General features: G+C 38.0%; 1 protein-coding gene across 3 annotated transcripts in view; it reads right to left on the reverse strand.

Annotated features, from left to right (window-relative positions):
- Positions 1-14,439, reverse strand: part of LOC103140012 (low-density lipoprotein receptor-related protein 8) — a 96,019-nt gene that overhangs the window by 21,322 nt on the left and 60,258 nt on the right. For all 3 annotated transcript variants that reach the window (XM_007554925.2, XM_007554926.2, XM_007554924.2), the window contains exons 6-9: positions 14,308-14,430; positions 12,340-12,462; positions 5,823-5,942; positions 3,591-3,716 (exon numbers count right to left, since the gene is read on the reverse strand). In XM_007554925.2, the coding sequence (XP_007554987.1) occupies positions 3,591-3,716; positions 5,823-5,942; positions 12,340-12,462; positions 14,308-14,430 (492 nt within the window). The remainder of the gene's footprint in view (positions 1-3,590; positions 3,717-5,822; positions 5,943-12,339; positions 12,463-14,307; positions 14,431-14,439) is intronic.

Genomic DNA, 14,439 nt, shown 5'->3' on the forward strand with positions numbered 1-14,439 from the left:
TGTGTTCTCAGGTAGGTTTAGACTCAGTACTTCTGAGTCTAAACCTACCTTATTCAAGCACTTAAGTCGGTGCTTGAATAACATTTTTTTTTAAAGTTTTGTCACAAATTGTCAGTTATAGGACTGACAATTTGTACTTTACCCAAGCACATAAAAATGTTTTGAGTCCAGTGTAGGTGGACGTCCATGTTTTGGTAGATTTGCAATTTTGCCACTGTCTTTCCATTGATTTGATGACGGCCTGAATGGTGTCCAGTTAGACTTTTCCACCTCTGGATCTTGTTTTATAGCCCAACTTTTAACCCAACTGTCCCTCACAGAACAGCTGGGTTTTAAGAATAAAAACCAGCAAGCATTTAGTTTATTGAAAATAAATCTAAGAAGATTTTAGAAGGTTAATAAATGTCCCAACTGACTTGGTTGGAAATTTTTATTTTACAGGTGACAGAAGTCTAAATGCACACCGTTTGTGGGCAAGACTGACTTGCATCAGTGGTGACTCTCAATCTCAGGACCTCTGGATTATTAATATCTACTATCCACTGCAATAGCTGAAAAAAAAAAATGCAATATCTCACCCTTTTTACTGCTGTTCTCTGAATTTTCTACCAACAAACAAAAGAAGATAGTTATTTCTACACATTGAAATTATTACCACAGTATCAGTACGGAAGTAAAGAAATAAAGCGAGTTCATTTCTGTTTAGTTTTTATTATTATTATCATTATTCTTTATTTTGATTTAATTTCCTTATGCCATTATTGTTACTTTCTACCTTTTGATTGTACTGTCTTTGATTCCAAATTCAGCTTCTACTTGGTTATCATTTACCATCGTTCAGCCGGCCACTTTTCTCCTTTCCTCTCCCTCCTCCAGTATTGAAAGCCGCTGGTCTCGTTATTCATAGCTGGATTCTTCCGTTTTCCTGTTGGCTGCTCTGCCCCGTTCCATGTCCTGTATGACCTGCTATTCCCCTGCAAGTCTTTCCTTTTGTTCCATTATTAATAAACATTCTGTTCTACAATATTCTCTGCACCAGGGCCCTTTTAAAAGCTGCAACATGTCAAACTTTGAGCTCCAGGTTGCGCTTTCTGAGGCTTCTGCCGTCTTCACAGGCTTCTTTGTGGATCTTATGAATTGTTTAAGTCTTAGCTTAGACCACTTTTACCAGCCAGTTTTGCTTGGTTTAAACCTAGACAACATACATAGGGCTACATAGCTCCCACAACTAGAAACAAATGTGTCACTGACTCATAAATTAGGTCTAAGTCAGGGGTGAACAAACTTTTAAATTGACCAGAAAATAAGGGCCTAAAAAAAGGACAAAAAAGAGCATGAAAAAACAAACAAAACAAAAACTTTTTATTATACCTACTCAGCAATAAAATTGTGTAATACTTTAATGAGTTAAGAAGTCAATTTTGTTTTGCTGAAAATAGAAATGTTAATTATCGTTGATCCAAAACGTTGAATAAGGGTTCTGCCTTATTTCTTTTTTCTTTCGCACTCAGCAAAATTTTAAAGATCTCCATTTAAAACAATAAAACATTTTTTGTCAGTTCTGAGCAATAAAGAGAAAATTTAGGTCACTTTTATTAAAAAATACACAGACAAATTTAATAAATCCATTTAAATCAGATCTGGGTCTCAAAGCTTACTGAATAAATGTGATTCTCACAAGAGAATACAAAAAGCCTCGACACTGAACACTTTGTGCTGGAACCAACATTTTCCACTGCAAACTTTTTATTTGACTATCATAATTTTGCCCTGGTGAAAAATAAAAATAAAAATTGTCAACCACATGCCTTAGAGGGGTCAGTTTGCATGATCTTGCAGTCCAGGGGGCACAACTGGCCTCCGGGCCGCAGTTTGGACACCCCAGGATTAAATACAGCTTCTACCGAAATCAAGTCTGGGAAGTTTGACTATAATACATGCATGTTTATCAGAGAAAATGTGGTTAAATATGAAATTCACAGCACACTTTTCAGATTTCTGTTTTTTTTTTTGCTGTTGTTTTTTCTCACACTTTAAAATTATACACAATAGTTGACATATATAAAATATAATATAGATCAAAATGTGTGACACAGTGTGAAAAAAGTCATGGGATATTAGCTGCATTTTTATTAAACAAAATAAAAGTACTTACAAATGAATGTGATTAATCCAGTTCACCGTTTTCTGCTCATTAAATGAGGCGTGAACTTGGAACACAACGGCGTTCTTCTCAGCCTCGAGTCGTGGCTGAAAGCCAATGAGCACCAAGGTACTCTGAAGAAGTTCACTCCGTTCCCCCCTTGTCACCTAACATTTATCAGCATCCTCAAACTAAATTGACTAAATTGATGTAATTTCCCTCCACCTAGATCTGCCAGGTACCCCTGAAGAGTTGATATGCCTATTTATAAATGTTCAGCATGGCTAAACACATCAGGGTGTCACTCAGGAAACTCTAAAGTGATGAGAGCCAGAGGATGGAGTTGGCCAGTGAGAAAAAAAAAAAACAAAAACAAAAAAACAAGGCTGGCTGCTCTAATCGTGCTCGCCATTTTTATGTTTTTAGGTACACAAACAGCTGCAAAGTGGTGATAAGACTGTAATTGCAGAAAGATGTTTGTGATTATATGAAGCAGAGGGTTTGACGCTGCAGTACAAACGAGTGATTGGGTCCACTAATGAGCAACTGCTCAGACTGTTTTGTTATCAGTAAAACAACAGACTTTCCTGCTTATCAAAGGAAACGCATTTATAAAATTAGCTAAATTCCATCTGTAGAAGTTATGACCTGTAATATTAAAAACTCAACTACGAATTTTATTTGTCCCATCATAAACACTTGTTACTGGGGTGTTTTCACCTGATTGTCCGGTAGACTGTTTAATTGCAAGACTGCAACATTTGTTACATTTTCAACTGGTGTGGTTCACTTTCACACTGCAATGTGTCAAACATGATAGAAGATAAAACGTATGAATTAGGAATGCAAAAGACATATTTTTGTACTACTATAATCTTAACATGCTCGAAAAGGAGTAGGAAGAAGTAAGAAACATGTTTTCAGATGTACCTTCGTTATTAAATAAAATAATAATAATAATAATAATAATAATAATAATAATAATAAACATAGGTTAATTCATTTCCCATTTTATCTGGGTTTACATATGTCCAGATATATACATCCATACCCACACACACTCGTATGCGTTTTGTGTTTGGCAAAAGAACATGAGCCATTTCTCCCAGTAGCAATAGACACTTGTTTGTTTTGGTTGCGTTTACCCAGAATGCCCTGCACAATAGTTTGCTTCCTGCTTTTGGAGCGTTCTCTGGTCCACTAGTATCCACATTTGCATTCAAACCACACCAGAGTTCACTTCACCAAACAGAGGCCGAGGTTTTTAGGCAGACCAGAGTTTGCTTTTTTGGTCCACATCAGAGTTCGACTGCACATTCACAACCTCCCGAATCGAACCATAGGTTCTAGGCAAACAAACACTATTCAGATTAAAGCAGACTAAACGGGGCTGGTGTGAACGTATCCTAATTTTTTTTTTACATTTCTGTAAGTTGTTGTGACTCACCTTCAGCCTTGCAAGTCTTAGTGACCAGGTCCATCTCATATCCTTCGTAACACTCGCACTTAAAATCTCCCTTGTAGTTGATGCATATCTGGCTGCAAGCGTCAGGGTTCTCGCACTCGTTGATGTCTGTGAAGAAGGCAAGAAACAGACGCTATCAGTGGCAGAGCTGAACAGAAATGACGACCATTCTTGTCGTGTGATAATTGTTAAGAACTGATGCTTGTTGATGACTTTTGTCGATGGGAAAGCACAGATCATATGAGGAAAGAAAGAACGACACATCTGACCTTTCTTTTTAAACACCTTTTTCTTTGGGTTGCGCTGGGTGTGATGGGTTGGGGAAGGGTATGAAAATGTGTTATGCGTGTGTGAACGTGTGAGAGCATAGAAAGTGCATCTGGTTCCTTGTGGGAATGAAGAGCAGTCCGGCTAGAAAAGCAGCAAACATTTAAACGGGCTTTGTCAGCAGTCAGCCAGCTGCTTCTCATGATGCCTTTTGAAAAGTATTCACACCTCAAACGTTTTCACCTCTTCTCATGCTAAATCTGTTAAAACTTCACTGTTGCTTACTGGGATTTTATGTTAAAAACCAGGAGTGTACAATTATTTTCTTCTCCCACAACGGCAACTATGACTGTTCCTAGGAGCCATATCGTTGGCCGAACACAATTTGTTCAATTAAGTATGAAACAATACATTTTAAATAGAATTTTATCTTCTCAGCAACAGCACACAACGCCAATGAACAACAAGGCAAATAGCTGAAACTTCACATATTATTTTACTATATTTAAAAATGGTTTTCATAAATGTACAACCCTCATTTTTTACTTTCATGTATTTTCACAATCATGTAAATTTTGTTTCCAATTCCGGAAAAAAAGTCTGGGTATTCCACAAACTGAGAGCATCCCTGGTTTTATTTTAAGCAAAAAATTAGGTCTTTGTGTTGATATAAAAAATAAAATAAAAAAATCAGCATTTCTGCATCCAGTTTTTCTTCTGAGAATCAATTGCAATCTTTATTGGTGGCGAGCTTGCTTACAATGCTGCACTGATGGAGGGCTCTAGAAGGGTGCTTTACATATCATATATTACATTTAACAAAAGCTGCTCTCAAAACAAAAATTGATTTTTCAAAATAAAGACATAATATTCTACTTTGTGTGCAGAATTAACATTGACTGCCGTTTTTTAAGTGGGCTATTCAAGGACGTCTAAGCTCTGCGAAGTGCCCAACACAATACAAATCATGAATGCAAAGTTGAAGGAAAAAATAATCAACGTCTGGCTGCATATTTAGTGTTGTTTTCCAGTCTCCAGATTTTTATTTTCTTCCAGGGTTGCCCTGCATTTATCACCATCATCCATCTTCCCATCAACTCTGAACAGTTTCTCTGGTCCTGCTGAAGAAAATCTTCCCCGCTGCTCGCCGCTGCCACCACCACTTTTCACCACAGGATAGATGTGTTTGGAGAGAAGTTAAACATTAAATTCTTTTCCACAATTTTGAATTTTGTATAAAGGTGAAAAAAATATTTATTTTGCTTCGTTTTGTTTTAAACAATTGCCTAATTTCCTACTTTTCCATAATTCTTGTACTCTTTCTGTTCATCTAGAAATTTATATATCATCATATACATAAGTGTGATATTCCAATTCATACACAATCTAAATATAAAATAAAGAAATAAAACAACAAGCTATCACACAATAATCCATAAAAATATGATAAAGTTTAGTTGGGTCTTTTTTATGGACCCACAATATTGGATTTTTGGTCGATATCTGATATGGCGATTTACTAAAACTCATTTGGCAAATAACCAATACCGATATTTTTTTTCCTATACCTACTTACTGAAACTACGTGGCTTTCTCTACTCCGTAATTAAAACACTGCATTATCGTTGACAATTTAGCCTGCTACCAAATGCAAATGCTAAAAAGGAGGCCGGAAATTATGCAACATTTTCAACTTGCATTATATTTAATGTCAAAATTATTCACGGCACTCAAACAGTGTAAATTTGATGTTGTGCTGCAGTCATATGAAAGCAACGCCTTTTATATCGGTGAATTATTTTGATGGAATGGCCGACGTCTGATATTAATTTTTACAACTAATAACAGCCGATACCGATAACATACCGATAATATTGTGCATTCCTATTTTTTATGTTTTTTGAGGCTCTGTTGATGTCAAGGTGTTTAACATCCGTCCAGTTTTACCTCCACAGGTCTTTTTGTCCAGCAGCTGGTAGCCGGTGGGACACTGGCACTCGAAGCCGATTGGCCTGTCCATGCAGACATGGGAACAGCCGCCGTTATTGATCATACACTCGTTCAACCCTGTGAGGTAAGACAAGGAGAAGACAGCGTTCTGATGCAAAGAGTTACAGGAGAGCCAGGCACGATGTAATCAACTTGCAGGTCAACTTTTTGAAAAACGACTCTAACCCGCTTATAAGAGAAAAAAAAAAAGTCCTTCATCTTGACTTTTGTACCATCTTGTCCTTTTGTAATGCTTATCAGACGCTCTCCAAAGTAGAGACGGCCTCAAAGAGACGCCACTACGGCACATAAGGGGAGCTGGTTAATTGAAAACCAGTCCCATCTGTTGGGATATGAAATGTGTGTGTGTGAGTGTGTGTGTGTGGAGGGGCTTTAATGCTGCAAACTGAGAATCGAACAAGCCCCAGGAGGATCTGTCACAGAAGTAAAGGGGGGCAGCTAAATTAAACAGGTACTCCGTTTGATTTGCGACACAGTAATCCTAAAAATTACAAAAGCTGAAATATGGGATACACCACCAATGGCCCGCTTTATTTTTAATGTAGAACACTTGACCCCGTTGTTCTGTTTCTCTCCTAGACAAAGAAATTAGTTGAGTTCTGCTGAACAAAGCGTTTCCTTCTACAGAGTGTAAAAGGGGCAGTGTTATGTGTTTTATAGGCACATATGATGATATTTTGTAGCATAAATAAAGTAACTATGTTACCTTCAGTTGTTAAAAAATGCTAATTATATCAAATATGAGTTAAAAGAAATTTCCCTTAGTAATTTAATTACTTGAAATTGGGTCACTGTCTCTTTAAGAAACTCCTGCTCTTACTGAAACTCTGCCTTCAGGAAGTCATCACAACATGGCTCCTCTATTAACCCTTTAACAATGTTTTTACCAGTTTCATTCAGAGAAGTAGCTCCAATAATGTGCTCATCTGATGCACAGTTCCACCAGGTGTTTGCTAATTGCTGCTGGCTAGTCTGAAGGAGCTGAAAGATGGAGGAAAGCTGCTCTGTGAGGCGGAAGCTTGGAAACTGCGTCTCGAAGGCAGAGCTAGGTTTCTTCCAGTTAGACGGCAGTCTTTCCTCTCCTCCGTCACCACATGTTCATCAGGAGTGAATGCTACAAGTTAACAACTTGATGCACTCTGGATGGAAACACTTTAGCCAATGTGGAAAATAAACCGAGCTTCATTTGTCTTATTTAGGACCAAAGCATATCATTAGCTACACTTCCCTTTACTAAAATTATAAACATTTGATAAAACAATTTGCTAAATGGAAACACTCAATTTCAACCAAACAAATGTTTTTTTTCTATAAAAGCTTTAGCGCTAAGATGAGGTGTGTTTTTTTTGGCCTTGTCAAAAATGGAAACACTTTATTCACATCATGAGTGATGACAAAAAAAACTAATGTTAGTGCTGAGGGAACAACGGGAAGTCCGTGGCGCAGCATGTTTTTTAATGGTTTATCGTGTGAACAAACTTAGTTACATGTGATTTTAATTGTGTTTCGTATTTAATGGAAACAGCAATTGCAAAATTATGGGGAGTGGGGGGTTTCAACATTTGTGGAATATCAACAAAGTTTTGCATATGTCTGTAATGAAAATGCAGCTAATGGCTTTTAATCTACATGAGAGAGTTGATTTTTTTTTTCTGTAAAATGCTTTCAGACTATATTTGTTGCCGCTATTGACAAAAACTCAACTGAATTTAGCAAAGCAGTTGATGGAACAAAAACTGCTCAATGCGAAATGAAAATGCAAGTGAAGGAAGTATTACGTTGCTTCACATCATCTTGAATTTATAAAATATCCTTGCATGCACGTGATTTATTCAAGTCTTCAGCACACTTGTGTTTTTTCTTCTAATCCTTAAATGAGTGACCCTAAAAAAAGTGAAAAACGTTGACACACTGGATTGGTTTTCACAGAGCAAAAGCGCAACTGCACAACGAGCAGCTGGAGAGGGTTGATAAAAGAAAAATGGACTAAGCAGCAAGAGAAGCTGCCTCCTCAATCATAGAGTATTTAACTCCATCAGAAGTGCGACTACCTAATCTAGAGTTACACATTTGTCAATAACTAGTGAGCTTCTTATCGGCTCTTGAAAGCTAAACTTTAGTGTGTGTGTGTGTGTGTGTGTGTGAGCGCGCGTGCGTGTGTTTCTGAGAGTTAGTCGACAACTTAGCCAAACCGAAGCTCAGCATCAGCTTACTCCCCAGAGTAAAAGTGAATGGTGCCAAGATGAAACTCCATTAGACAAAAGAAGTACACAGTAAACAGAATAAACACTTTCACCTATCGAAATATATCTAGTAAACTGCTTATCTAAAATTCACATTCATAAGGTTTACAGAAAAAAACCCCACTGGAACCATGTCACTTATTTAGTTTTCCTTAACATCCCGATTGTTCTGTTTTTATTTATACTGTTCTTGTTTATTGTTTTTATGTTTATTGAGATCTACTTATGTATTATTAATTTATTGTTATTCGACTTGTCTTCGAGAGTTGCCATTTTTAAAATTTCGTTGTGCTTTCTTCATGCACAATAAAATAAATTCTATTTCTGATTCATTTGCAAGACGACTTCACACACACTGTAACTACCATTTTCTAAAAATACATTTAGTTTTTCACAGCTTCACACACATCATAAGATTGTGGTAACATGCTTATTTAAGGGTGCACAAACTTTTTTCAGAAATTCTATGAAAATGTTCCAGATAGTATTCAATGTTCATCAACACAGGAAATGTTGGAATTCAAGTCTGTGCTGTTAATGTCTTTATGCAGGTAAATTCACTTGATGGTTCCCGAGATACACTGCTCCGTGCTTATTAAATGAAAAGGTCTTTGGTTAAGATTTTGGGTTTGCATGGCTTTCATGGGTTATGTTTCCACATTCTCACTTTTTTTATTTGATAAAAACCTACATGGTCATTTAAATCATGATTCTAATTTGATATCTCCGGTCTACAAACAGAAAAGCAACATTCAGCTTCTATGTGCCACAAATCTGGAACAAACTTCCAGAAAACTGCAAAAATGGCCAACTTATTTGATATGTATCAATAATTTTGATGATGTCACTGGGCGAACTGTAATGTGTGTGCAACTGCTTTCTCAATTTGTGACCGTATTGTGTTTTTATGACTTTTTATTTTTGTGTTTTTATGATGTAAAGCACTTTTAACTGATTTGTTGCTGAAATGTGCCATTAAATAAACTTGATTGGTTGATTTGATTATTCACAGGATTGCTTATGTTTCCTGGATCATACATCAGACACCCTGTTTTTATTTTCCATTTATGAAAACACAAAAAGGGAACACTGGTATTGCTTTTTAGCAATAGCACCAGCTAAAAAGTTAGACATACCATGATGGGAAACATAGATCGTCTCATGTCAGATAGGAACTGTACCACATAGGATGAGTGTTGAGACAAGACAAATTACTGGATTTCAGCCATGGACGCTCCTTAAAGCAGGGGTGGGCAACTCCAGGCCTCGAGGACCAGGATTGCCCATCCCTGCCTTAAAACCTCAGCCACCATCCAGACTTCTATCTCTCCTCTCTCACATGGTAACACCTAGGACAGGCACCAACCTTGCCGTCACCCCGAACAGGACAAAGACGGAGCGGAAAATTGAAGGAAGACATTTTTTCCACGCTAGAGGTATTTTTTATGGCCCTTGGGAAGAGCAGAAAATAAGAAATAATGCCCTGATTTCCTATCGTCACATGAGTTAATGATGTACACCAGGAATTTACGAGATGTGGATTTTCTGATAATTATGAAGTCAGTGTTGGCTTTGCTTCGGGTCCTTAGTCTCCATTCTCTTTAACTGGTAAAAGCATCACATCGCCTCCTGAGCTATGAGGTTTACCATGTAATTGCAGACTCTGGTTCTGAACAGACAGTGAGTGGGGGACTATTGATCTTTTTGAGATTGGTTTAGAGCGAGGCAAAACAGAGAAGCTGCAGGCCGGAAAAATCAAAACAACATGCTGAAAGTGGGTGAGATGCTTTGTAGATTTGACGTGGAGCCAGCGGACCTGCTAAATTTGCTGGAAGCCACACAGAGAGACCGCCGGGAACCACAGGTAATGCCTCGACAATGCGGAGACTGGGGAGGACGAGATCTGATTGAAAGTCGAACTTTTCTATCAATTGAAAGTAAAAAATTTGGTCGTGTAATTTTCGCCGTTTGCTTTGTGTTGCCGCCAACAGACCGACCTGCTGTTAAATTCTCTTCTGTAAATTGACTGAATGAGTGGCGGCAACACAATCTATCCTCCTACTGTCAGCTGAAAATGGACCCAAGATAAAGGAAAAAAGAGCAAGACGTAGCTGCCTGTGAGCTCTCACTCAATCCTGTGATTTCAGGAGGGGCATGAAGCCCCCCCCTCCGCCTCTGCCTGAGAGAATCCATGTGTGAAAACAGAAACTGCTCTTTCCACCAAGAAGATTTACAGGCCAGATCCCTTCCCCACCCCCATCACTGAGAAAACATCACATCTCTTTTTTTCCCTTCTTCCTAAATTTATCCTGCACAGTGAATCTGTTAACATGAATGAACAGTGTTAAATAATGAGCAACATAACAGCGGTGATATGTCATTATTTTTGGTGAGATGGTAAAGCATTTGCCTGAGCACTTTAGGAAATGCATTGTTTTTAGCATCTGAAAGGAAGAGTTTTGCGTCGCAGTTCGAATCAAAAGCGTCTTGTTTTCCGCGTGTGATTTAGATGTGGAACATCTTGGACGCAAATGGCTGAGCGAGCGCAGAGATGAGCGAGGTGTGTGTGCCTGCGTGTGTGTGGACATGCTTTTAATGAGCTGAGAATGTGAGGGGACGAGGTAGAGGAGATGGAGAGGGTGAAGGGAATTACGCTCTGCAATGCCGGTCTCGGTTCTATAATTTCATTTCCTGGCAGAGGTCAGTCTGCTCTGGTACCTGTCACTTTTCCCCACATAGATTTTTAGATTCCTCAGAGGAAATGTCCTCGCAAGAAGCTGGAGGTCTGTTTCTTACTTTCTTATACTGGAATTGAAATCATGGATATCCAAAAAACCAACATGTTTTGTTTAATGAATATCACTTTGACCAAATTGAGCATGTCTGTTTTAGCATTTTTGATTATTTTTAGACAAATTTCTCAAAGGAATCATATTGTGTTGGTCACTGTATGATGAAAACTTTGCCTTCCCTACTGCTTTAATTCACCTTAGCATAGATTCCACAAGGTGTCTAAAATAGTGCTCAGATATTTGAGTCCATATTGAAGCTATATTATCAAGCATTTGCAGCAGAGAGGGAAATCTCTTTTTCCATCTATTTTTCCATCCATTGAATTGAGATCCAGTGACTGTGGAGTACAGTGAACTCACTGTATGCTCAAAAAACACAAATTGGGCATCATTTGAGCTTTGTGATATGGTAATAATGTGGTCATAAATCGCTGGAAATGATCACCAGTGTACTGAAGTAGACTGAAGCTTTTCAACTGTGCTTAATTGGTACAAAGAAACCAACACCAAACTGAGGCACTGATATAAAGTAGGATGAATCAATTTTTCCATCTATTTACATTTAGTTCTGATCCCAGACGAGCCCCCACATTTTCCACATCTCTTACGTTCTAATCATGGTGGCCTTGTGTGAAGTGTAGTCTCAGTTTCCAGCCATTATATGACAAATGTGGCTCTCAGTGTGGTGTTCTGCTGCTGTAGCTCATCTCCTTCAAGGTTCAAATCGTCTGTGCAAAGAAGCGAATCGCTGATCTGCAGCCATACTCTTCCTGAGCAAGAATGTGGCTGTCTATAGGTGGTATTCTGCATATGTTGGTTGTAATGAGTTGTCCTTTGAGATCATAGAAAGCCACCAACTCTAATAAGTAATTTTCCTAAGACTTCTGACATCAACAAGAAATATGTGTTAACACCACTGCTCTTGTAGGATATCTTCCTGTCTTTCTCTCTGTAAACCCAAGAATGTTGAGCATAAAAAAATCCCAGATCAGAAGTCTCTACAATACTCTAAAATACCCATCAACCATGCCGCGTACAAAGTCACTTAAATCCCTCTTTTCCCTTGTTGTGATGGCTGCTCTAAACTTCAAACCTTCTTCATCTTCTAGATGCATAAATTTAATGAGATGCTGCCATGATGCACTATTTGTGTAAGCAATTGAAAAGGAAAAATAAATGAATAAAGTGACTGGTCAGTTTGTTAACAGGAGCCATTTAATAAGCACACTGTTGGTGTAATGAGTGCAAATGAAATGTCTAGACTCCTTTGTATGAAGAAACACTCATTCTAGACCCAGTGAGTTTGTACTCTCTCGTGAATCAGTATAATTTGGAACAAGCCTTTTATTTTATTTTATCAAAGACAGAAATAATAAAAGTTCACACAAGCAGTCTCCAACATAAATAACAACATCTTACCACACTCTTTTTTAGGCTCATCCGAGCGGTCCTTGCAGTCCTTGACAGAGTCACACACCTTGGAGCTGTCGATACACTCTCCGTTCTTACACTGAAACTTCAGGGGCCCTTCGCATTTTGTGGCTACAGCAAAAAAAAAAAAAAAAGTAGAGATCAGCTTCTGTAAATCACACATTTAAAATATTAATGTTTTGCTTGAGACAGTAAAAAAGGGCAATGTACATAAAAAACATTAAATAAGTAAACATGAAAATAATTTTTCCAACTCAAGTTTGCATGCAACTACACAAAAAAGTTACAATATTAAAAATTTAACGTTACTTTTTTATCTTTCTCACCTCCTCTTGTGAATTTCACTTTCCCTGCCCTCTTAGTTTGCAGGAAGCTGATAAATTATCCATAAAAAGAGGAACTTAGGAGACTGGTTTACACAGGGTCCTGTCTGAGTCGATATACCACACAACCTGCCGTCATTATTACAACCCCTTTAACAGCTTCTTCATCTTGGTTTGTAGTCTTCACACTTTCGTTACCTCTCTGCGTAGCTGGCATTACGATATAGCTTTAAATGGTCTGTTAAATGCACCCAAGGTAATTCTGTCCAACTAATGTCAGCCTCACAGATTCATAATAAATCATTTGTTCTCACATTTAACAGAACCTGCTGGGATGAATTTAAACCAAACAACGGATGTTTTCTGCATTTGTGAAGTACTGAGTTTGTTTTAGATAATGGAACAAAAGGCTGCTGAACTGAGCTTTTAATTAGAGAGCTGAAAGCAACAGACTGAATGTATCCACCTACTCAACAAGGTGGCACCTCACTGTAAACAATCTCACGGACCCGGCAGCACAGCTGCTGTGCTGCGAATCAATGAGGTTTGCCTGTTGCTCTTTTAAGTTTCCGGTGAGACTTGGCAGCATTTGTCCAAGTAGTACGATAACTGTGAACCATCAGCAGCAGCTCTGTTTGTATCGACAGTAACCCTTTGTGGTATGTGATAGAAGGATGTATTTACGCCTGTGATAATGAATTTCCTCTGATTCAGACAGCACAGAGGAACTTTGGGGCTGATAAACTCAATCTTGTTCCATTCCCAGCAGGCAGAAATTGCAACTAATTGTGACAATGTCACTTTGATCAGTACTGTACTCGTTATTTTTAATAACTATTTTATTGGCAATAAGGTCACGTTGTACTGATGAGATTTTTACGCCCATTTTTACAGCAATAATATTGGCACATTTTAAGATCCTGAACTCTTCAGTGAGGTAGGAAAAAAGTCCTTCCTTGCTATGAATGAATGTTCAATTACTACAAGTTAATTCACAAATACCATCTGAACTATTTTTGCTTCATGACAGCATGCTTACACTCCTGATCAAAATTTTAAGACCAGTTGAAAAATGCCAAGACTTTACATTTTGCATTTTTGAAGTGATTAAAAAAGCTACATTGCAAAAAACACAAAATCTTACCAAGTTTTTTTTGGGACTAGTTTCTAGTGCAAATATCTTAGTACACTTGAAATAAGATAAAACTAACTTACAAGTACAGTTTTTGTTAGATATAGCAGCTTGTTTAAAGTCAATAATTCCTTAATATTGACGAAAAAGTATTTATTCCATTGTAGATTATTTCACTTATAACAAAACATTTTTCCCATGTTCCTTGTGAAATAATCTGCCAGTGAAACCAGTTCTTGTGCAGCTTAGCCAGTATCTATTAAAATGATTCACATATTTACATAAATATGTTATTATATTCACAAGCCTGATTTTTTTTTTCTTTTGGTGGCTACGACAGTGTATTGTGAGCTAGCTTAGTTGTCCCAAGCTTAACATTGTCCTGCCAACTTCCCTTCTTTATGTAGCGCATCCTGGTACTGTGTGTTTCCCAGGTAACCGTGATGTAACCATTCACTTGGTGTAAATGAAGCGGTGATTTATCCAGCCTCAGAGACCCACCGTTGACGCAGCCGGACTCGTCGCTGTGGTCAGGACAGTCGTGGACCTTGTTGCACTGTTTGGTACCGTGGATACAGGAACCATCACCGCACTGAAACTCATCAGGTCGACATGTCAGCAGAGCTGTTAGAG

Source organism: Poecilia formosa, unplaced genomic scaffold (genome assembly GCF_000485575.1).
Source record: "Poecilia formosa unplaced genomic scaffold, Poecilia_formosa-5.1.2 Scaffold67, whole genome shotgun sequence".
In the NCBI taxonomy this organism is placed as follows: domain Eukaryota; kingdom Metazoa; phylum Chordata; class Actinopteri; order Cyprinodontiformes; family Poeciliidae; genus Poecilia; species Poecilia formosa.